At 47.9% G+C, this 24,978-nt stretch overlaps 1 protein-coding gene across 6 annotated transcripts in view; it reads right to left on the bottom strand.

Annotated features, from left to right (window-relative positions):
- The window catches only part of dag1 (dystroglycan 1), a 134,716-nt gene that overhangs the window by 38,994 nt on the left and 70,744 nt on the right, over window positions 1-24,978 (bottom strand). For all 6 annotated transcript variants that reach the window (XM_086001289.1, XM_086001292.1, XM_086001291.1 and 3 more), the window contains one exon: window positions 16,624-17,053. In XM_086001289.1, coding sequence (XP_085857415.1) covers window positions 16,624-16,884 — 261 coding nt within the window. In that variant the 5' untranslated portion in view covers window positions 16,885-17,053. The remainder of the gene's footprint in view (window positions 1-16,623; window positions 17,054-24,978) is intronic.

Raw genomic sequence — 24,978 nt, 5'->3', positions numbered from 1 at the left:
AGGCAGGCCATTTGGCCCTTCTTAGCTCACCCTCCCTCAAAGGCCCTACAATGTCCCCACCCCAGCATCCAATTGTTTCTTCAATGATTCCAGGGCTTTCACTACCCTAGCCAGAATTCCATTCCAGTACCATGTGACATCAGTCCTAAATCTTTTACTATTTTGAACCCACGTCCCCTTGTCCTGCTCTCATAATTTGGTTCAAAGTAATTTTCTGAATCTGCCTTCTCCATACCCTTTACGATATTGCCTATACAGTTACCTATCAGGCACCTGTTTTTCCAGGGTGAACAGCCCAAGTTTCTCAAAAATGTCTCCACACCTCAGTCCTCCTACCTCTCCTCTTGAGCTGCCTTCATGTCTCCTTTGTATCTGTGATCAAACTGCACAGATCTCAAGGTGTGGTCCAGCCAGAGCACTGGACAGTCTGACATGTACTTGTTTTGGCTCGATAGTTTAACATTCCAATGCTTTTATTGGACATGTTTAGTGCAAATTCGAAAGAAACCCCCGAGATCTCCCTCAACTTCATCCATAGCTATTTCAACCCCATTTAAGGAGTATCACACATTTTTGCTTCCTATGTGCAGTACAGGAAGCTTTCGATTAACCAGCCACTAAATAACCGGAACGCTCTATCCACCGGCAAAATTCAGGAGTCGGTTCAGATAACTTTTTTTAAAAACTTTGAGTTACTTTTTTTACTCCATTTGTGGCTGTGCAAGAGTGTAGCTGAAGCTGTTGCCAAGCTACAGAGATGCTTGCAACTTGTGCCGATTGTTTTGAAGCTGTAGGGTTTGTTGCTTTATACGGAGCTCTGAGCTCCATATCTTTTACTATAGCGTTCGTTTATCCAGCATTGTTGATGGACCGGCACCAGGTCGGTCCCGTCCGTGCCGGATACCAGAAAGTTTCCTGTACTTTACACTCGGGCTGCATTCAATTTAATTTGCATTTTCCCCAATTAATTTTGGATTTTCCAGTCACTGGTTGCTTCACACCAGCGTTACTCAGCCTGAAAAGGCTTTCTGTAAACACAATCCAAATTTGGAAGGGCAGAATTTGCACTTCCCACAGTTCAAGTGGACATAGCACAAACATTTCACACACCCCAGTGAAAGCATCACCATCAACATTTAGGTACAGCAGAAATACTGGACCCCATCAACTTTAGCCACCAGGCAAGTCTCTACTTGAAAACATCTTGGTAATGAGGAGTGGATTATAGTTGCAATTGGCTACATAGCAGGAATAGATTATTGTTGGGGCGCATGTTCTCTGGCTCTTAAATTGATAAAATCCCACTAGGATTTGCACCATATCTGCCCAGAATTCCTTCTCATACCCTCCCCTGCCCTTATGGGAAGTGCCTCTTCCCTTCAGCACAACTCATGAACACACTATTAGGAGTGCCTCCTATCTCAGTGCCACTGCTCCCTTTGTCCCCTTACTTTCTCTCCCCCTCCAATTGATGCTAATTCCTACTGGTGTGGTGGGCATGTAATTCCCACAGGAATTGCAGCTGTTCAGTACCTTTTTCTAGTCACCTGGACAGGAACCTAGTTGACTGTGTGTGTACAGGAAATCACTGGCGAGTCCAACGCTGTCCCCACCCAGCGCCCAATCAGGAGCGGAACCCTACCAAGTTGCTCCACAGTCCGATGGAGCAGAAGGGTTTACTTTTTCTCATATAAAAGAGCTCACTTCAATTCACCCTGTACTGTGTAGCATACTAATCAGTACTCAGTACCAACCCGCCAGACATCATCTGTGTTTAAATACAGTAACTGGCAGCGGTGCTCCAAGTGGCAGCCCTTATGAGGAAGAAGTTATAGTTAGGTCCTCGCTGAACTTCACAAACATGAGCCACTGCCAGACATTTACTGATCAGCAGTACTGCAAAATCCAATAGGCAAGTCACATTTAACAAGCACAAAGATAGCTTCAAGGTTAAATATACTTCCCTATGTGGTACTGAGCTACACAGAACAGGACGGTGTCACCTTCGATCCAAAGTTTGTACTGAGTGTCAGCCGTGGCTAAGCGGGTAGCTTTCTCGCCTGAGTCAGAAGGTTGTGGGTTTAAGCCCCACTTCAGGGACTTGAGCGCAAAATCTAGGCTGACACTCCAGTGCAGTACTGAGGGAGTGCTGCACTGTTGGAATTGCTGTTAAACTGTAGCCCTGTCTGGCTGGACAAGACCGACCCCAGAGCACTATTTCGAAGAACAGCAGGGGAGCTCTCCCCCGTGTCCTGGCCAATATTTATCCCTCAACCAACATCACTGAAACTGATTATCTGGTCATTATCACATTGCTGTTTGTGGGACCTTGCTGTGCAAAAAATGGCTGCTATGTTTCCTACATTACAACAGTGACTACACTTCAAAAGTGCTTTATTGGCTGTAATGCACTTTGGGGCGTCCTGAGGTTGTGAAATTCACTATAGAAATGCAGGTCCTTCTTTGAGTGTACTGATCTCAGCCAGCATAGTAGGAGTGCCACAATCAGGGTCAGTGTACCTGGGCTGGGGAGAAGAAATCTCTGCTCTCAATCGCTACCCAGTGCCCCTGGTGGAGATCGAGTGTGGGAGTGCGGGGAGGGCTGGCTGAGGCTTGACTGTGATTCCTCACATAGTTGAATGCAATACCAGTATTCACACTTGGAAAGAAACAGTGGCTTGAGGTGTTTAGGGCTGCCAGTTTCTGTGGAAGCCATAAACCCAGAAACCAGTGAGCAAGTTCAAGTAGCAACAACTTGCATTTATATAGCGCCTTTAATGTAGTTAAAAAGTCTCAAGGTGCTTAAAATCTGCAGGCAGCGGAGGTCAAAGAGGGGAATGGAAATTTAAAAAACAAATGAAACGTAAAGCAGAATACGGAACAGTTTTGACTGACAGTAGGTGCATTGGTTGAAAAATTGTGGCTGAAGTGCATCCAAATGTGGAACTGCTGTACATTTTTTTTTTTTTTTTAAATGGGATGTTTGGAAAAGTTCCCTTAAAGTAAAGCCCAGCAATCTGGTTTAAAAATATATATAAAATCGGTAGACATGGAATACTGAATTTTAATCTGAATATTTTGCAAGAGAATTTTTTTTATTTTTTTTTAAAAGTGTTAAATAGTGCTGGCTACTTGAGAACAAGTGTGGAGTCTGAGCTTCCCGTACGTGCACAGCTGCAACATAAAGGCTCTTTGTGCAGCACAACAAGACCACTTCTCCTCCTTTATTGCACAAGTTCCCAAAGTTTTTCGGCGCCTGCGTTTTGTTCACAGCACAATTTTTTTTTAATTTCTTCCCTGGGATCAAAGCAGGGTGGGGTGGGAAGGACCCAAATTCTAGAGGAACGACGAAGGGGGTGGGGGGGGGGGGGGGGTGTAGTGTGGTCAGGTTGCGATCAAAGCAGATCGGAGTGACACAAGGCACAAAAAATAAATAAAGCTAGATCCATTTTAGCAGCGCCCTTTCTCCTCCTCATCGGCAGCACATGAAATAGAGCTGCTCTCATCGCTAATCTGGCTAGGATGGAGCACACAAGCATCAACTTGTTCCAACGGGACGGGGGGCGAGGGCGTGGAAGAGAAAGAGCCAAAGCTCATTACCCAACATCTGTTGCATACCTCAATTATATACCAGCTCACAGCCATGCTGTGTTCCTCTTGCTCAACAAAAACTTTCACACTGCCGCCCCGATTTACATGGAGGCGTCATCTCTTGCTACTAACCCGCTTTGATTTTGCACAAATAATGTTGAGGTTATTAGCGTGGATTCAATCTCCCACCCCCCTCACATTTAATTATCTACCCTACTTCTCCAAAAGATGCAGTTCCACAGGCACTGGTCATCGTCCATTACCTTTTCATGGTTCACTCTTCATGGACACGACAGGTGGGCTATTCAGTCGTGGGGTGGGGTGGGGCATGCCATCGGAGCCTGCTGCTGTCCTCACTTGAGACCCACACAGGTGTACTTCACCAGCTGCTGCTGCTGCTGTCCCCCACCTCTGCCGACCAGCAAACCCAAAGGCACTGAGGCCAACTGCAGTGTCCTTGCCACTGGCTCAGCCACCAGCATGACCCAGTGCTCAGGGAAGGAGGACAATCATATTGGGAGATTACGAGTAAACAATGGAAATCTTGAGTACTTGGATGACTTGCGGCTCACACCACGTGAACTCCTTAGGCTGCAGTTACCACCCTCCCCCACCACAATCCAACTTTCTCTCCTCCTCTACAGAAGGCACCAACTCTCACCGGGATATAGCCCCAACTTGCCCAAGTAGCCATTCTTCATGTGCGAGCGTTAGCTGGTTATTCAACCAAGGAGGGCATGACAGCCAAACCCAACAAACAGAAAAGTGGACTTTCCAGCAGAGATCACTGGGTAGCAATCAGGAACGGAAACGCTAGTCTGTTTTCCCTCTCTTCCAGACCCAGGGACACGATGGCCAATCGCATCAACTCAACCTCAGCTAACTGGGGACAGAGAGAATCAAACTCGGGTCCTTCTGGTCTGTACTGCTCAATGTTAGTGGATTATTGAACACAAAACACTGTTCATCACTAAATCAATGTGCACCTACGTTACACAGCATCAGTCTGGTCCAAGCTTAAAAGTTAATAGGATAATTAAAATTGCCTACATCAGGTAATTGGGCCACGTGCAATGTGTGTTGCTTATGAATTATGTTCATCAAACCCTCTGCATAGTGGCCTCAAACGGCTCCAAATTCCCAGCTCCCCACATGCCCTCCATCTAACTGGCCCCTTGGCCTTTGGTAATATCTCCAGTTTCTGCCCATGAAGCTCACCACCCACTCCCTTGATCCCCTCCACCGCCCTCCCACCCCATTGCATGAACATCCAATTCACCCCTTCACGTCCATCTTGCAGACATCAACTTGTCTCTCGTTCAATATGCTCCCCGCCTCCCTCAAAACTGCCACCATTCCTCTCCTCAGCAAACCAACCCTAAAGGCCACACCCATACTCTCCAATCCTTCCTTTGCTTCGCAATTATGCTCCCATTGCTTGCCTCTCATCATCTGTGATGCCCTCCGCTGCCGATTTGAAATAAAAAGAACTTGCATTTGTATAGCGTCTTTCCCAACCTCAGGACATCCCAAAGCACTTTGCAGCGCTTTTGAAGTGTAGTCACTGTTGTAATGTAGGAAACGCGACAGCCAATTTGTGCACAGCAAGGTCCCGCAAACAACAATGTGACAATGACCAGATAATCTGTTTTAGTGATGTTGGTTAAGGGATAAATATTGGCCAGGACACAGGGAGAACTCCCCTGCTTCTCTTCGAATAGGACAGTGGGATCTTTTACACCCACCAGAGAGGATTAACGTCTCATCTGAAAGACGGTACCTCCGACAGTGCAGCATGCCCTCAGTACCGCACTGGAGCGACAGCCCATATTTTGTGCTCAAGTCTCTGGAGTGGGGCTTGAACCCACGACTTTCTGATTAAAGTTGAGAATGCTACCACTGAGCCATGACTGACACCTATCATTTGTACGCAGACCCTCACCACCTAAGCTCACACGAGTGCCCATTTGAACAGCATACTGCCGAGTAGCTAGCCCATGGACCCGCACATGGGTCAGCAACTTCAAGACAGGTTGAGAGAGCAGAAAACTGGGCACAAAAGGAGAAAAGAAAGCCAAAAGCAGGTCCTAATGACACGTCTGCTGCAGCCTCGCCACTCATTCTGTTGGAGTTTTCAGATAATGCTGCATTCCATCGCTGGGACTCTGCCCTCTGGCTGCTTTTTCTTACACTTCTGATCTAATTTAATTACTCTGCACGGATCCATAAAACCAGCGCTGTATCCAGCCTCTGGACATGGGGAGCATCTGAACAAGTCCTCGAGTATGTTCCTACAAAATAAACTCAAAACTGTGGGCCCAGGTTTCTGATCCCCATTTAAAAAAGGGATCCCTAAAATGAATGACAATTCAATTCAATTTTATTTGTCATATATGCAGCAGACGTGTGTACTGCACAATGAAATGTTGATTTTTACGAGTCCTCCCAACATTGGAATAAATGACATCCATCTGTACGATACCCCGCCATACACGTACATTAGCGAACCTGCTGATCGGGGCTGCGATCTTTGCCCATTTGCCAGATTTATGGTGGAAACATGATGCCCCATCACCAAACCTCAGCTCCCAAGTGCTTTCAATTAAGTTGGGGAGGAGAGGGGGGCTTGTTGAGGCCTCCATGGCCTCGTCCCTCCCCATCGCCGTAACCTCCTCCAGCCCTACAACTCTCCAGACAACTCTGCGCTTCTACACTTATGGCCTCTTGACCATGCCCCACTGCCTTCACCCCCACCATTGGTGGCCATGCCTCCAGCTGTCTTGGCCCTAAGTTCTGGAATCCCCTTCCTAAACATCTCCACCTCTCCTGATTACGACCCTCCTTAAAACCTACCTCTTTGACCAAGCTTTTGGTCACCTGTCCTAATGTCTCCTTCTTTGGCTCGGTGTCAATTATTGTCTGACTGCGCTCCTGTGAGGTGCCTTGGGATGTTTTCCTACCTTAAAAGCACTATATAAATGTCAGTTGCTGTTGATGAGGTGAGGCTCTGTGTCGTATAAGGGGACATGGCATATTCCTTCAGTGACTGCTCCTGCAGAGAATCTTGTTTCATCTCCTCACTGCTATAACGTCTCCTTGATCAAGAAGGGCAAGACGCCCTGGTGAACAGAAAAGTTGCTTTTGTGAAGATGCTACGTCCAGCTCAATAAGTAGATCTCCCTTAGAGGATATGGACAGGCAGGCCAGCCAAGACATAGGATGTGATTCCATGGCTGGCGAGGTCCCATCTGAACCAGAGGAGGCAATGCATGCCACTTGCCAACAGTGCTGCGCCACCAGGAGCACAATGCACAAGCTAGTGAATGTTCTTTTTACTATATCTGCCTAAATTGTGTAGAACACCCAGTGGTACAATTCTGGATTTTGTCCTTGCAAACATGAGTTGTATCTACGAGAACACATTTCTGGGCTAAACACTGGGTCGAAATACAGGTGGTCAGAAGTGGGGAGAGCACTTTGAGGAGATGAATTAAGAGTATCATATAACACTAAAGTGCATCGGCTCAAGTGTGATTATTCCTATAACCAGTGCACTAAACAACCCTGGTGACAACAACTTGAATTTATATAGCGCCTTCAACGTAGTAAAACGTCCCAATTTGCTTCACAGGACAGTTAGCAAACAAAATGTGACATCGAGGCAGCTTTTAAGGAGCGTGTTAAAGGAGGAGAGGCGGAGAGGTTTAGGGAGGGAATTCCAGAGCTAAGGGCCTTGGCAGCTGAAGGTCGGCCGCCAATGGTGGGATGATGGAAATTGGGGTGCGCAAGAAGCCAGAATTGGAGGGGCGCGGAGATCTGAGGGCTGGAGGAGGTTGAGATAGGGAGGGTCGAGGCCATAGAGGGATTTGAAAACAAGGATGAGAACTTTTAAATGGAGGCGTTGCCAGACCGGGAGCTTCTGTTCAGGTTTAGTGGAGTCTACACAAACCAAGCTCGCTGTGCTGTGCGGCTTTACACAGGCTGCTTCCGTAAGCAAAACCGTGCTCCATAGAATCTAAAAATCGGCGGCTCACTGTCTTCCCGGTTATGCAGGGCAGAAATCTTGGATAATGAAAAGGGGAAAAAAAAAACGTGTTGCTAAACCCCGAATTGTAATTGGTGGCAGCCAAAAGGTGGCAGTAAATATCACTCAGCCCAAAAACAGATGGCTCTAAAATGAACAGAAGCTAAACAGCAACATTGCTTGATGTGTGTAAATCGAGCACGACAGTCCCTGCTTCAAAGAGAGATGCATCTCTAAAGCTGGGCCACATCAACAGATCGGACTTTTCCTTCCTCACTGGGAATATAGCAAAAAGTTGCTCCACAGTGAAAGCCTAGGCTGGGCCACACTCACAAAGGGAGACTGCACATGGAACTAGTTGCAGTGTAAAGCTTGTTGGGCTGGGTCAACAGACTACAGGAGACCGTTTTCTATGGCAGGAAAAGCAGTCATCATAAATTGACACTTTAATGGCCTCTGTATATCTCATGTATGAGAAAAGCTCTGCACGCACACCCCCCCCTGCCCCCCGTATGGCTCGGGACTGTGCACACGAGAATTTGGCCCATCTTGGTTCACCCATCCAGAGGGATCCTGGTGCCTCCCATTCCCCACCATTGCAGCATCCAACTGTAAGTGATTCCAGGCTTTTTGCCTCCACTACTCTATCTGGAAGTTTATTCCACACATTGTGAGAAGAAGAATTTCCTGATATCGGTCCTAAACTTACTGTTTACTGGTTTGAACCAGTCAGTGTCCACTAGTTTTACTCCCAATTGGAGTTGGGAATTGGATAAATACTTGAAGGGAAAAAGTTAACAGGGCTATGGGGCAACAGCAGGGGGTGTGGGACTAGTTGAATAGTTCTACCAAAGAGCCGGCACAAGCACGACTGGCCCAATGGCCTCCCCCATTCTATGATTCTAGTTTAATTTGAAGTAATATCTAAATTAACCTTTGATACCTTTAATTTTATACCTTTAATTTTATACACCTCCATAAGATCACCTCACAGACTCCTCCTTTCAAGATCAAATAGCTCCAGTCTTTCCTCAGAACTCAGACTTCCAACACTGGGAATCAGCCTCATGGCTCTTCTCTGCACGACTAAAACTGTTTTATACTGTTTATACTATTCACCTTAACTTCTTTACTTTTAGAAGCTGCTTAATTGTAAATAAATTTGATTCGTTATTTCGGTCTGTATGAATTTAGTAAGTGATATTTTCCTTCTTTCGAGACAGTGACTATGCAACTTCCGGTACAGTTTATTGCCATTAATTGGACTGGGCTCCGCTAGCAAAAGATCCCGATCTCAAATTGTAAGGAGCAAAGTCACTCTGTCTACAGGAGACTGGGGTCAAGCAAGGCTGTGTCATTGCACCAACGCTCTTCTCGATCTTCCTTGCTGTAATGCTCCATCTCGCCCTCAGTAAGCTCCCCACTGGAGTGGAGCTAATTTACAGAACAAACGGGAAACTGTTCAACCTCCGTCGCCTCCAGTCCAGATCCAAGGTCGTCCCATCCTCGGTCGTCGAATTACAGTATGCTTGCGTCTGCGCTCACTTGGAGGTCGAACTCCAAACCATCGTCAACACCTTCACTGAAGTGTACGAGAGCATGGGCCTTACACTAAACATCCGTAAGACAAAGGTCCTCTACCAACCTGCCCCCGCCACAGTGCTGCCCCCCAATTATCAAAATCCACGACAAGGCCTTGGACAACATGGACCACTTTCCATACCTCGGGAACCTACTGTCAACAAGGGCAGTCGTCGACGACGAAGTCCAACACCACCTTCAGTGTGCCAGTGCAGCCTTTGGTCGCCTGAGGAAGAGAGTGTTTGAAGACCAGGACCTCAAACCCGGCACTAAGCTCATGGTCTACAGGGCAGCAGTGATACCCGTCCTGCTGTATGCCTCAGAGACATGGACAGCAGGCACCTCAAAGCACTGGAGAGGTACAACCAACGCTGCCTCCGCAAGATCCTGCAAATCCATTGGCAGGATAGGCGCACCAATGTCAGTGTTCTTGCTCAGGCCAGCATCCCCAGCATCGAAGCTTTGACCATGCTCAATCAGCGCCGATGGACGGGTCACATTTTCCGCATGCCCGATACGAGACTCCAAAAACAAGCGCTCTACTCGGAGCTCCGGCACGGCAAGAGAGCCCCAGGTGGGCAGAGGAAACGCTTCAAGGACACCCTCAAAGCCTCCTTGAAAAAGTGTAACATCCCCACCGACACCTGGGGATCCCTGGCCCAAGACCGCACAAAGTGGAGGAGAAGCATCTGTGATGGCGCCGAACACCTCGAGTCTCTTCGCCGGGAGCAAGCGGAAGCCAAGTGCAGGCTGCGCAAGGAGCGCACGTCAACCCAAGCACCCCACCCACCCGCCCCTTCAACCACTGTCTGCCCCACCTGTGGCAGAGACTGTAGGTCCCGCATTGGACTCATCAGTCACCTACGAAATCATTTTTAATGTGGAAGCAAGTCATCCTCGGTTCCGAGGGACTGCCTAAGGAGGAGGAAGATTGAAACTGTTAACGCGGATATTGATCTCCACCACCAGAGGGAGCACTCTTCTGTTCAGCCCTCAGTGTAAAACAGCCATTCTGACCAAGAAAGCTTTGCGTTCAATCCCTATTCTGTTGAGCTGGATCTGTTCTACAGGGGGAGTGACAACATTTTTTGGGAGGGGGGGGGGGGGGGGGGGGGTGAGGATCTTTTGTTCCAGATTTTTGACCAGCAACAACTAGTGGAAAGTAGGTGTCTCCTCCCAAACCTGCGACCTCCACCACCTAAAAGGGCAACGGCAGCAAGTGCATGCGAACTCCAGCACCTCCAAGTCACACACCATCCTGACTTGGAAATATATCGCCGTTCCTTCATCGTCGCTGGATCTAAATCCTAGAACTCCCAACCTAACAGCATTGTGGGAGCACCTTCAGCACAGGGACTGCAGCGGTTCAAGAGGAGAAAGCCCATCAAGTTCGAGGGCAATTATGGATGGGTAATAAATGCCGACTTTGCCAGTGATGTCCACATCCAGAGAATCATTTTTTTTTTAATATATAAAGTGTAGGCGCGGTCAGCATTGACACTGGTGCTCACACTCAATACCTACCCCCAAGGAGGACCACCAGCGGACTGGCTTGCGCCCTTTGGAACCGACCCAAGCAAGAGGAGGGAAGGACAAGAAGAAAAGGCGAATTTAAAAATAAAAAGTTCATTCACAACATGGAGAGAACAGAGCTACAAATTCCCCAGATTCGGAGATAAGCTGCCTGATACATTAGTCCCTCGTGGAATTGTTTTTGCGATGCAAAATGTGAGAATTTATGAAAAAATTTGCAGAGTTATTAAAATACTGCAAAAAGTTAAAGCTTTACATTCTGACCAGGCAGCTGTGGGTCATTGTATAAGGCAGTGTACAGGCCTTCAGCTGGGGCTGCTCAGAGATGTAATCCCACTCTGAGACTGTGCAAATCATCTAGATCAACAGGCAGACACTTGAATCATCAAATCACAATGAAGTCTCACAACTTTTCATCGCAAACATTCACCGTGTCTGGAAGGAGGATTAGTTATTGTGGCACAGACCTGGGATCAAACTCATACGGCTGTGTGCCGGGATCGAGGCCGACACCATTCGTCTGTGTATGTCAGTACAGGAATCGAACCTGTGCCCCTCCTGGTCTGTGTATCTCAGTACAGGAATCGAACCTGTGCCCCTCCTGGTCTGTGTATCTCAGTACAGGAATCGAACCTGTGCCCCTCCTGGTCTGTGCCCCTCAGTACAGGAATTGAACCTGTGCCCCTCCTGTCTGTGTATCTCAGTACAGGAATCGAACCTGTGCCCCTCCTGGTCTGTGTATCTCAGTACAGGAATCGAACCTGTGCCCCTCCTGGTCTGTGTATCTCAGTACAGGAATCGAACCTGTGCCCCTCCTGGTCTGTGCCCCCTCAGTACAGGAATTGAACCTGTGCCCCTCCTGGTCTGTGTATCTCAGTACAGAATCGAACCTGTGCCCCTCCTGGTCTGTGTATGTCAGTACAGGAATCGAACCTGTGCCCCCTCCTGGTCTGTGTATCTCAGTACAGGAATCGAACCCTGTGCCCCTCCTGGTCTGTGTATCTCAGTACAGGAATCGAACCTGTGCCCCTCCTGGTCTGTGCCCCTCAGTACAGGAATCGAACCTGTGCCCCTCCTGGTCTGTGTATCTCAGTACAGGAATCGAACCTGTGCCCCTCCTGGTCTGTGTATCTCAGTACAGGAATCAAACCTGTGCCCCTCCTGGTCTGTGTATCTCAGTACAGGAATCGAACCTGTGCCCCCTCCTGGTCTGTGTATCTCAGTACAGGGAATTGAACCTGTGCCCCTCCTGGTCTGTGTATCTCAGTACAGGAATTGAACCTGTGTCCCCTCCTGGTCTGTGTATCTCAGTACAGGAATCGAACCTGTGCCCCTCCTGGTCTGTGTATCTCAGTACAGGAATCGAACCTGTGCCCCTCCTGGTCTGTGTATCTCAGTACAGGAATCGAACCTGTGCCCCTCCTGGTCTGTGTATCTCAGTACAGGAATCGAACTGTGCCCCTCCTGTCTGTGTATCTCAGTACAGGAATCGAACCTGTGCCCCTCCTGGTCTGTGTATCTCAGTACAGGAATCGAACCTGTGCCCCTCCTGGTCTGTGTATCTCAGTACAGGAATCGAACCTGTGCCCCTCCTGGTCTGTGTATTCAGTACAGGAATCGAACCTGTGCCCCTCCTGGTCTGTGCCCCTCAGTACAGGAATCAAACCTGTGCCCCTCCTGGTCTGTGTATCTCAGTACAGGAATCGAATCCTGTGCCCCTCCTGGTCTGTGTATCTCAGTACAGGAATTGGAACCTGTGCCCTCCTGGTCCCTGTGTATCTCAGTACAGGAATCGAACCTGTGCCCCTCCTGGTCTGTTGCCCCTCAGTACTGGAATCGAACCTGTGCCCTCCTGGTCTGTGTATCTCAGTACAGGAATCGAACCTGTGCGCCCTCTGGTCTGTGTATCTCTAGTACAGGAATCGAACCTGTGCCCCTCCTGGTCTGTGCCCCTCAGTACAGGAATCAACCTGTGCCCCTCCTGGTCTGTGTATCTCAGTACAGGAATCGAACCTGTGCCCCTCCTGGTCTGTTGTATCTCAGTACAGGAATCGAACCTGTGCCCCTCCTGGTCTGTGCAGGAATCGAACCTGTGCCCCTCCTGGTCTGTGTATCTCAGTACAGGAATCGAACCTGTGCCCCTCCTGGTCTGTGTATCTCAGTACAGGAATCGAACCTGTGCCCCTCCTGGTCTGTGTATCTCAGTACAGGAATCGAACCTGTGCCCCTCCTGGTCTGTGTATCTCAGTACAGGAATCGAACCTGTGCCCCTCCTGGTCTGTGTATCTCAGTACAGGAATCGAACCTGTGCCCCTCCTGGTCTGTGTATCTCAGTACAGGAATCGAACCTGTGCCCCTCCTGGTCTGTGTATCTCAGTACAGGAATCGAACCTGTGCCCCTCCTGGTCTGTGCCCCTCAGTACAGGAATCGAACCTGTGCCCCTCCTGGTCTGTGTATCTCAGTACAGGAATCGAACCTGTGCCCCTCCTGGTCTGTGCCCCTCAGTACAGGAATCGAACCTGTGCCCCTCCTGGTCTGTGTATCTCAGTACAGGAATCGAACCTGTGCCCCTCCTGGTCTGTTTATCTCAGTACAGGAATCGAACCTGTGCCCCTCCTGGTCTGTGCCCCTCAGTACAGGAATCGAACCTGTGCCCCTCCTGGTCTGTGTATCTCAGTACAGGAATCGAACCTGTGCCCCTCCTGGTCTGTGTATCTCAGTACAGGAATCGAACCTGTGCCCCTCCTGGTCTGTGTATCTCAGTACAGGAATCGAACCTGTGCCCCTCCTGGTCTGTGTATGTCAGTACAGGAATCGAACCTGTGCCCCTCCTGGTCTGTGTATCTCAGTACAGGAATCGAACCTGTGCCCCTCCTGGTCTGTGTATCTCAGTACAGGAATCAAACCTGTGCCCCTCCTGGTCTGTGTATCTCAGTACAGGAATCGAACCTGTGCCCCTCCTGGTCTGTGTATCTCAGTACAGGAATTGAACCTGTGCCCCTCCTGGTCTGTGCCCCTCAGTACAGGAATCGAACCTGTGCCCCTCCTGGTCTGTGCCCCTCAGTACAGGAATCGAACCTGTGCCCCTCCTGGTCTGTGTATCTCAGTACAGGAATCGAACCTGTGCCCCTCCTGGTCTGTGCCCCTCAGTACAGGAATCGAACCTGTGCCCCTCCTGGTCTGTGTATCTCAGTACAGGAATTGAACCTGTGCCCCTCCTGGTCTGTGTATCTCAGTACAGGAATCGAACCTGTGCCCCTCCTGGTCTGTGTATCTCAGTACAGGAATCGAACCTGTGCCCCTCCTGGTCTGTGTATCTCAGTACAGGAATCGAACCTGTGCCCCTCCTGGTCTGTGCCCCTCAGTACAGGAATCGAACCTGTGCCCCTCCTGGTCTGTGTATCTCAGTACAGGAATCGAACCTGTGCCCCTCCTGGTCTGTGTATCTCAGTACAGGAATCGAACCTGTGCCCCTCCTGGTCTGTGTATCTCAGTACAGGAATCGAACCTGTGCCCCTCCTGGTCTGTGTATCTCAGTACAGGAATCGAACCTGTGCCCCTCCTGGTCTGTGCCCCTCAGTACAGGAATCGAACCTGTGCCCCTCCTGGTCTGTGTATGTCAGTACAGGAATCGAACCTGTGCCCCTCCTGGTCTGTGCCCCTCAGTACAGGAATCGAACCTGTGCCCCTCCTGGTCTGTGTATGTCAGTACAGGAATTGAACCTGTGCCCCTCCTGGTCTGTGTATCTCAGTACAGGAATCGAACCTGTGCCCCTCCTGGTCTGTGTATCTCAGTACAGGAATCGAACCTGTGCCCCTCCTGGTCTGTGCCCCTCAGTACAGGAATCGAACCTGTGCCCCTCCTGGTCTGTGTATCTCAGTACAGGAATCGAACCTGTGCCCCTCCTGGTCTGTGTATCTCAGTACAGGAATCGAACCTGTGCCCCTCCTGGTCTGTGTATCTCAGTACAGGAATCGAACCTGTGCCCCTCCTGGTCTGTGTATCTCAGTACAGGAATCGAACCTGTGCCCCTCCTGGTCTGTGTATGTCAGTACAGGAATCGAACCTGTGCCCCTCCTGGTCTGTGTATCTCAGTACAGGAATCGAACCTGTGCCCCTCCTGGTCTGTGTATCTCAGTACAGGAATCAAACCTGTGCCCCTCCTGGTCTGTGTATCTCAGTACAGGAATCGAACCTGTGCCCCTCCTGGTCTGTGTATCTCAGTACAGGAATGGAACCTGTGCCCCTCCTGGTCTGTGCCCCTCAGTACAGGAATCGAACCTGTGCCCCTCCTGGTCTGTGCCCCTCAGTACAGGAATCGAACCTGTGCCCCTCCTGGTCTGTGTATCTCAGTACAGGAATCGAACCTGTGCCCCTCCTGGTCTGTGTATCTCAGTACAGGAATTGAACCTGTGCCCCTCCTGGTCTGTGCCCCTCAGTACAGGAATCGAACCTGTGCCCCTCCTGGTCTGTGTATCTCAGTACAGGAATCGAACCTGTGCCCCTCCTGGTCTGTGTATCTCAGTACAGGAATCGAACCTGTGCCCCTCCTGGTCTGTGTATCTCAGTACAGGAATCGAACCTGTGCCCCTCCTGGTCTGTGTATCTCAGTACAGGAATCGAACCTGTGCCCCTCCTGGTCTGTGTATCTCAGTACAGGAATTGAACCTGTGCCCCTCCTGGTCTGTGCCCCTCAGTACAGGAATCGAACCTGTGCCCCTCCTGGTCTGTGCCCCTCAGTACAGGAATCGAACCTGTGCCCCTCCTGGTCTGTGTATGTCAGTACAGGAATCGAACCTGTGCCCCTCCTGGTCTGTGTATCTCAGTACAGGAATCGAACCTGTGCCCCTCCTGGTCTGTGCCCCTCAGTACAGGAATCGAACCTGTGCCCCTCCTGGTCTGTGTATGTCAGTACAGGAATCGAACCTGTGCCCCTCCTGGTCTGTGCCCCTCAGTACAGGAATCGAACCTGTGCCCCTCCTGGTCTGTGTATGTCAGTACAGGAATTGAACCTGTGCCCCTCCTGGTCTGTGTATCTCAGTACAGGAATCGAACCTGTGCCCCTCCTGGTCTGTGTATCTCAGTACAGGAATCGAACCTGTGCCCCTCCTGGTCTGTGCCCCTCAGTACAGGAATCGAACCTGTGCCCCTCCTGGTCTGTGTATCTCAGTACAGGAATCGAACCTGTGCCCCTCCTGGTCTGTGTATCTCAGTACAGGAATCGAACCTGTGCCCCTCCTGGTCTGTGTATCTCAGTACAGGAATTGAACCTGTGCCCCTCCTGGTCTGTGTATCTCAGTACAGGAATCGAACCTGTGCCCCTCCTGGTCTGTGTATCTCAGTACAGGAATCGAACCTGTGCCCCTCCTGGTCTGTGCCCCTCAGTACAGGAATCAAACCTGTGCCCCTCCTGGTCTTTATGGCTCAGTGCATCTAGCAAATGAGCCAGTCAGGACTTTTCTTTAGTGTGCAGGCATGAACGTGAAATGTGACGCGTGCTAGTGGAAGGCACAAGCTTCTCACTGTTAAAAGTCAGCAAGACCACACAATGGTAAAGGCTTTGTGCAAAAGGTTGTCCAAGACCACGTGTAAAAAGTACATGCCCCAGTCCCTCTCCCTCACTGCCAACATCAATAATACAGGTAGATTTGTTTAGGACTTTAAGCTTTTTTTTTTTTTTAAAAAAAGCTTTGTAATCTGTACTTTCATGCATTTTGGAAGGGGAGAGGGGTGGAAGAGGAAAAGGACTGGTGAAAAAGAAATGGATGCCAAATTCTATTTCCAAAAGTAACAAGCCTTCTGTAATACAGAACACACCCAGCATGCAGTCGCTGTGCTCTCCTATGGAGTTACAATGGTGCAGTGAATGTTGAGTAAGGGATGCTTGGTTACCTTGAGCATCGCGTGGGCGGGCAGCACCTCAGTTGGGATTCTCATCGTAAAGGCCCGACTGATGTACGCGGAGCCGTCCGGGACACTGAAGGACACGGCGGGGGCGTCCTGCCCCAATAATACCGAATGCATTGAGGCCTCGATCTGGCTGTCCAAGTCTCTGATGATCTGCACTGGCTCGTTCTGCCAGTGTGCCAATGCCGCGGCCTCCAGCAGCTCCAGTATCAACAGAGTCCTCCCCAGTCCGTGCAGGAGAAACATTCTCCAAATCCAGAAGGGACAATTTTTAAAAAAAAGAAACGTAGAAACAGAGTTGATTGCGTAGAGCAGCCACAGAGAAAAAACCAACACTGCTGCGGTACTTTTATTTTAAACTCACGCCAGTTGCAATCTTATCATTTATCCTCTGCGGTTGGCATCTGACAATAACCTGCAAATAAAGGAGAAAAAATAAATGCATTATTTTTTGAGGGAGAAACTATTTCCTCTAGTGGGGGAATCCAGTGGAGTTTAACCCTAAAATTAGAGCTAGGCCGTTCAGGGGTAAGGTCAGGAAGCACTTCACACAAAAGGGTCGTGGAAATCTAGAACTCTTTCCCCCAAAAAGCTGTTGAGGCTGGGGGTCAGCTGAAAATTTCAAAACCAAGATTGATAGATTTTTGTTAGGCACAGGTATTAAGGGTTATGGAACCAAGGCGGGTAGATGAAGTTAAGATACTGATCAGCTACGATCTAATTGAATAGTGGAACAGGCTCAAAGTGCTGAAAGGAATAGGGGGAGGCTAATGTTCCTACATAGAACAGCATGACCAAATCTCATTTTAAACACAGGGCTGTGCATTTTACACTGAGCACCGACTATTAGTCAAATTTATTCATTGTGTGTAAAATTACAACTGGGGCGCCCGAGCAGCTTTCACCGTTCACCGTCCCCAAAGGTGCGTGCGACTGGCCGTGCGCCCGTCCAGACCAGCACGCGCGACTCGTGGAATGCAGCAATGAGGTCAGCAACCAGCGGCGAGGCGAGATCGCCGACATGCAGCATGACACCCTCGCTGGAGCTGGATTAGCGTCGGCGAAGGAACGCAGATGGTCAGGAAGGGCAGATTTAAAAATGTAACATCTTCCCAACTGCTGGTTGGCCACAGTAAATCCAACACGTTTATTGGTGGGGTGGGGGGGGGGGGGGGGGGGGGGGGGGAAGATTGGCGCTGGCTGCAGAGAGACCTGCTCGTTGAGAGCCAGCAGCATTAGAGCAGCTCAAGACTCCACTGCCCATGTAATTCCTCACATTTTGTTCTGCTGTTAAAAGGATGTCATCTGAATACAAAGTGTGGAGCCAGGTGTGAACGGCTGGCAATGGAATTTCATTAAAAGGATGGCCCAGTAATCGAATTCAGAATAAGCCCCTTTTCAAATGAATTTTTGTTGTGCGTGACGCTCGATTTGCAGACGTGCTTTTTGCTGCCTCCTCACATCTCCCAACAAAGCTCGTTTTCAAATCAAGCCTTTTTTGTTCTTTTCCCTTTTTTGAAGCCACAAATTCTACACATCTACTCCACTCTCTGGGACAGAGCTCAGTGCCCCATGCCAGGTCTCCCAGTGAGAGAAGAAGAATTTTTTAAAGCATTAACCCTTTAGAGAACTGCAGCACATTAACCCATTGCTGTGCCGAGTAGAAAGCTTTCATGTGCCAGGTTTGCAGGCTAAGTGACAGCTTCTGACATATTAAAAAAAGTGACTCGCCAGTGTGAATCCTTGCGCTGCCCATATATCAGCTCTTCTCTGACACTTCTACATTAGATCCTTCCAGGACTTTACCTTCTGAACTGAGTGCATCAAAGGGTGCTTTTCATTAAGTTTCCTTAAGGTTAAGGCTTCAAATAACCATTTCAGCCAAGTCTAAGTGAACTGTAGCATGCTTGGGAGGAACAGGTGACTCTGAACCTCTGGTCCTCAAAGCTCTCCACCACTGGGGTTTTCCTCGCCTCATGTCTGGGTCTGTTGTAGAATAATCGATAGAGATTGATTGCCATAATTAATCAACAACTCCATTATCGTTGTATCATATGATTACCAGGATGGTTGAAAGCCAACTAGATGGACCTTGGTCTTCCATAGTCTGGTAATTCCTATGTTCCTAATTTAAATGACTTCAGAAACTAAATCACATGTTCCCTCATGACCCTATTGGGTAAAGGCACTAATCATACAGTTGCTATACAGCTTCCCTGCTTCAAATCTCACTCCGTGTTGTTAGTTGATCTCCGAACAGGGAATGAGGCATTACAGTTGCCTCAGTTCGCATGTTGGCTTGGACTTCAGGAAGACACGATTGGGCTTGGCTGCAATGACCCCATGGATTTCCTGTCAAAGCTCACACATGAATGACCACTTGGGCGAAGCCCTACAGGGTGGTGGGCATCAGTAGAACTGTGCTCCAGTAAGAAGCAGTGTCTTCAAGCAGTCCCAGGTATCGAATGGGCAACTAGGGATAAGCAAAAATGCTGGCCTTGCCAGCGACACCCATATCCTATTAATTAGAACATAAGAACATAAGAAATAGGAGCAGGAGTAGGCCAATCGGCCCCTCGAGCCTGCTCCACCATTCAATAAGATCATGGCTGATCTGATCCTAACCTCAAATCTTCTATCACTCTGCATCCACCCGAACCCATGTGATCTCCCGGGAGAGGCGAAAAACCAGATAAAGACCCAATGGCCAATTTGGGAGAAAAAAATCTGGGAAATTCCTCTCCGACCCATCTAGGCGATCGAAATTCTTCCAGGAGATCACTCTGTCCCTATATTTTCTACAGTACTTACCTTCTGTAAAGGCGATCTCCACCCCAGCCAGGAACAGGAATAAAACCATCTCCTGAAATCTAACAGAATTAGAACACAGTAGGAGCAGAACAAGGCTACACGGCCCCTGGGCCCGCTCCACTACCCACAGGGCCATGACCATTCCGAACCCAGACTCATGTCCAATTTCCTGCCCGCTCCCCGTAACCCTTTATTCCCTTTACTTCTAGGAAACTATCTATTTCTGTTTTAAATTTATTTAATGATGTAGCTTCCACAGCTTTCTGGGGCAGCAAATTCCACAAACCTACCACCCTCTGAGTGAAGAAGTTTCTCCTCATCTCAGTTTTGAATGAGCAGCCCCTTATTTTAAGATTATGCCCCCTAGTTCTAGTTTCACCCATCATTGGGAACATCCTCACCGCATCCACCCGATCAAGCCCCTTCACAATCTTATATGTTTCAATAAGATCGCCTCTCATTCTTCTGAACTCCAATGAGTAGAGTCCCAATCTACTCAACCTCTCCTCATATGACCACCCCCTCATCCCCGGGATTAACCGAGTGAACCTTCTTTGTACTGACTCGAGAGCAAGTATGTCTTTTCTTAAGTATGGACACCAAAACTGTATGCAGTATTCCAGGTGCGGCCTCACCAATACCTTGTACAACTGCAGCAATACCTCCCTGTTTTTATATTCCAACCCCCTAGCAATAAAAGCCAACATTCCATTGGCCTTCTTAATCACTTGCTGCACCTGCATACTAACTTTTTGAGTTTCGTGCACCAGGACCCCCAGATCCCTTTGTACTACAGTACTTTCCAGTTTCTTGCCATTAAGATAATAACTTGCTCTATGATTTTTCCTGCCAAAGTGCATAACCTCACACTTTCCAGTATTGTATTCCATCTGCCAAATCTCTGCCCACTTACTTAGCCTGTCTATGTCCCTTTGCAGGTTTTTTATGTCCTCCTCACTCACTACTTTCCCTCCCATCTTTGTATCATCTGCAAACTTTGATATGTTACACTCGGTCCCCTCCTCCAAATCGTTAATATAGATTGTAAAGAGTTGGGGACCCAGCACTGACCCCTGCGGAACACCACTAGTTACTGGTTGCCAATCTGAGAACGAACCATTTATCCCAACTCTCTGCTTTCTGTTAGAGAGCCAATCCTCCACCCACGCCAGAATATTACCCCCAATCCCGTGATTTTTTATCTTGAGCAATAATCTTTTGTGTGGCACCTTGTCAAATGCCTTTTGGAAGTCTAAATACACTACGTCCACTGGTTCCCCTTTATCCACCCTGTATGTTACTTCCTCAAAAAACTCAAGCAAATTTGTTAAACATGACTTCCCCTTCATGAAACCATGCTGAGTGTGCCCTATTAAATTATGTTTATCCAAATGTCCCGTTACTGTCTCCTTAATAATGGACTCTAACATTTTACCAACCACAGATGTTAGGCTAACAGGTCTATAGTTTCCAGCCTTCTGCCTACTACCCTTTTTAAATAAGGGTGTTACATTAGCAGTTTTCCAATCTGCCGGGACCTTTGCTGAGTCCAGTGAGTTTTGGAAAATTATTACCAATGCATCCACAATCCCTACCGCTACTTCCCTCAAGACCCTGGGATGCAAGCCATCAGGTCCAGGGGATTTATCCGCCTTGAGTCCCATTATTTTACCAAGTACCACTTCCTTAGTGATTTTAATCGTATTTAGTTCCTCCCCCCCTAGAGCCCCCTGTTTGTCCAGTGTTGGGATATTCTTAGTGCCCTCTACTGTAAAGACTGATACAAAATAATTGTTCAGTGTTTTTTGCCATCTCCATGTTTCCCACCATTAATTTCCCAGTCTCATCCTCTAAGGGACCAACATTTACTTTAGCCACCCTTTTTCTTTTTATATAACTATAGAAACTTTTACTGTCTGTTTTTATATTTTTTGCTAATTTACTTTCATAATCTATCTTCCCTTTCTTAATCAATCTTTTTGTTATTTTTTGCTGTCTTTTAAAGACTTCCCAATCTTCCATCCTCCCACTAGATTTGGCTACCTTATATGCCCTTGTTTTTAGTCGGATACTATCCTTAATTACTTTACTTAGCCACGGATAGCTATCTTTTCTTTTACACCCTTTTTTCCTCAGTGGAATATATTTTTTTTGGAAGTTGTAAAATAACTCCTTAAATGTACACCACTGGTCATGTACCGTCTTACCCTTTAATCTATTTTCCCAGTCCACTCTAATTAATTCCGCTCTCATACCTTCATAGTCTCCTTTATTCAAGCTCAGCACGCTTGTTTGAGATCCAACCTTCTCACCCTCTAATTGAATATGGAACTCAACCATGTTATGGTCACTCATTCCAAGGGGATCCTTTACTAGGACATTTTTAATTAATCCTGTCTCATTACACAGGACCAAATCTAAGGTTGCTTGCCCCCTGGTCGGTTCAGTTACATACTGCTCAAGAAACCCATCCCTAATACACTCAATGAACTCTTCCTCAAGGCTGCTCTGCCCAATTTGATTTGTCCAGTTAATATGATAATTAAAATCCCCCATAATTATAGCTGTTCCCTTATTACAAGCCTCAACTATTTCCTGATTAATACTCCGTCCAACAGAGTTGCAACTGTTCGGAGGCCTATAGACTACACCCACTCGTGTTTTTTTCCCCTTATTATTCCTTACCTCCACCCAAACTGTTTCACTATCCTGCTCCTTTGACCCAATATCATTTCTCTGTATTATAGTGATTCCTTCCTTTATTAACATAGCCACCCCACCTCCTCTCCCTTCCTGCCTGTCCTTCCTGATTGTTAAATAACCTGGTATGTTTAATTCCCAGTCATGGTCACCCTGCAGCCATGTTTCTGTAATGGCCACAAGATCATACCCATATGTCATTATTTGTGCCGTTAACTCATTCATTTTGTTACGAATGCTACGTGCATTCAGATAAAGAACTTTCAAATATGTTTTGTAACACTTAGTTCCTGTTTTTTCCCTTTTTAGTACTTTACTTTTTACTCCATACCTTCTGTCCCTTCCTGACACATTCTGTTTTTTAATTCCCCCACTGCTACCTAAGTCTATGACCTTCTCTGTTGTCATTTCTATTATTTGCTCTCTAGAAACCTCCCCCCCACTAATTAGTTTAAAGCCCTCTCTACAGCCCTAGTTATATGATTCGCCAGGACTCTAGTCCCAGCACTGGCCAAGTGGAGTCCGTCCCAACAGAACAGCTCCCTCCTGTCCCAGTACTGGTGCCAGTGTCCCACCAAAACATTGTTTTTAGCTAAGTGGGAGAGTGTGCACTCTGCACCTGAGCAAGCTGTGGATTCCTCAGTAGCTTGATTGAGAGCCCTAAGGCACAATTATGGGATTTTATGGGTACTATGCAGGATTTTATGCTCCTAAATGGAAAAATCAACAAGAAACAACCAAGAGCACAACTAGATAGGAAGAAGTACAGCGATGATCCTGGCTTCACTAGACCATTCACCATGGAAGAGCTGGAAACTGGTATATCTAGTCTAAAACACGGGAAAGCAATTGGTCTCGACAACATAGCAACGGAGCAGATAAAGCACTTTGGACAGAAAGCAAAGAAATGGCTCCTACAGTTGTTCAACCACTCTCTGGCAACACACAAGCTACCTAATATCTGGCAGAAGGCACATGTGATAGCACTATTAAAGCCTGGAAAAGATCCCTCAGATCCTAAGAGTTTTCAGCCAATTTCACTGCTTTGCCACACCCATAAGCTGTTTGAACACCTGATACTCAATAGGATAGCACCAACTGTAGATGAGAAGATCATTCCAGAACAAGCAGGTTTCCGCCCCGGCAAATCAACAACAAGCCAACTGCTCAACCTCACACAACACATCGAAGATGGTTTTGAGCAAGGGATGGTAACAGGTGCTGTTTTTGTAGACCTGTCAGCAGCATACGATACAGTGAACCATAGACATCTCCTCTGCAAGATTCTAGAGATGACAAAAGAGATTCACTTAACAGAGCTGTTAGAAAGCATGCTTCAGAATCGCCAGTTCTATGTTGAACTAGGTGGGAAGCGCAGCAGGTGGCGTATTCAGAAGAATGGTCTTCCTCAGGGAAGCGTGCTTGCACCGCTGCTGTACAACATCTACAAGAATGACCAACCTATAGACGGTGTTACACACCGTTTTATATATGCTGATGATGACTCGTGTCACTGCCCAAAGCACTGATTTGAACACCGTGGAGAAAACACTTTGAGGCCTTGGAGGGACTAAAATCCTACTATGAAGAAAACCACCTTCGCGCAAACCCATCAAAGACGCAAGCTTGTGCATTCCACCTTAGAAACCGTGAAGCCAAACGCCAGCTGAAAGTAACCTGGTGTGGAGCAACACTGACGCATTGCGAGCACCCTATCTACTTAGGAGTCACCTTTGACCGATGCCTCACCTTCAAGAACCACAGCGAGAAGACAAAGGCAAAAGTGAGCACACGAAACAACATCCTGAATAAGCTCACTAACACAAGATGGGGAACAAGCCCGAAAACATTGCGAACCAGTGCACTTGCTCTTTGCTAATCCACTGCCGAATACGCCTGCCCTGCATGGGAAAAGGTCTACTCATGCCAAGAAGATGGATGCCGTTCTGAATGCAAGCTGCCGATTTATCACAGGTTGCTTAAAACTAACAAACACCAACAGCCTATATATCCTGATATAAGAAGAATGGTAACCAGCAAGAAAGAGCGACTCCGTCAAACATCAGATGAGAGACACCCTCTGCATTGTCATACGCCTACACCCAGCCGCCTAAAGTCAAGAAAGAGCTTCATGAACAGTGTTGTTCCATTACAATCAACCTCATCTGAAGCCCGCATTGCCTTGTGGAAAGACCGGCTCGCCAGTCTTGAACAACCCCTAGCGATGGAAATTTTACTTGACGAAAGCCTTCCCCCAGAAGCTAATTGCAACTGGGCAATCTGGAAGTGCCTTAACAGACTTAGGACCGGTGTAGGTTGCTCAAAGGTGTCACTAAGCAAATGGGGATATTCAACCAGCCCGACAACTTGTGAATGTGGAACTGAGGCACAGACTATGCAACATCTCCTGCAATGCCCATCATTAGAGGAACCCTGCACTGTTGCAGATCTTGCCGAATTCAACAAGGCGGCGCAAAAATGTGTCCAGTTCTGGCTGGGCTATGTATAGACTGTCCGTGGACACGATAAGAAGAAGAATGGGTACAAGACTGACCAAAAAAGAAAAATCCTGACATGGTGTACAGAAACGGAGGTGTGTTCCATTTCTGAGCAGTCCTACCCACCACCCCCCAAATCACATTTTTACCGAATGTCATCACTCTCTGCCCATTATTTGGGTTTAGCAACAAACCAATAGTTAAACTTGGCTGGCTCAAACCAGCAACGGCCCAACGAGACAGAGACCAGCGAGTAGATTTCAAGCACATACTCTGCTTTTTGGCCAGATTTGAGGTGCTGAGTATAGTTTTGATTAGTAGGCAAATCAAT

The sequence above is a fragment of the Somniosus microcephalus genome, chromosome 11, assembly GCF_052327205.1.
Source record: "Somniosus microcephalus isolate GS21.2 chromosome 11, FLI_Smic_1.0, whole genome shotgun sequence".
NCBI lineage: Eukaryota > Metazoa > Chordata > Chondrichthyes > Squaliformes > Somniosidae > Somniosus > Somniosus microcephalus.
The sequence above is the reverse complement of the archived record's forward strand: the minus strand, read 5'-3'. Positions and strand labels throughout refer to the sequence as shown.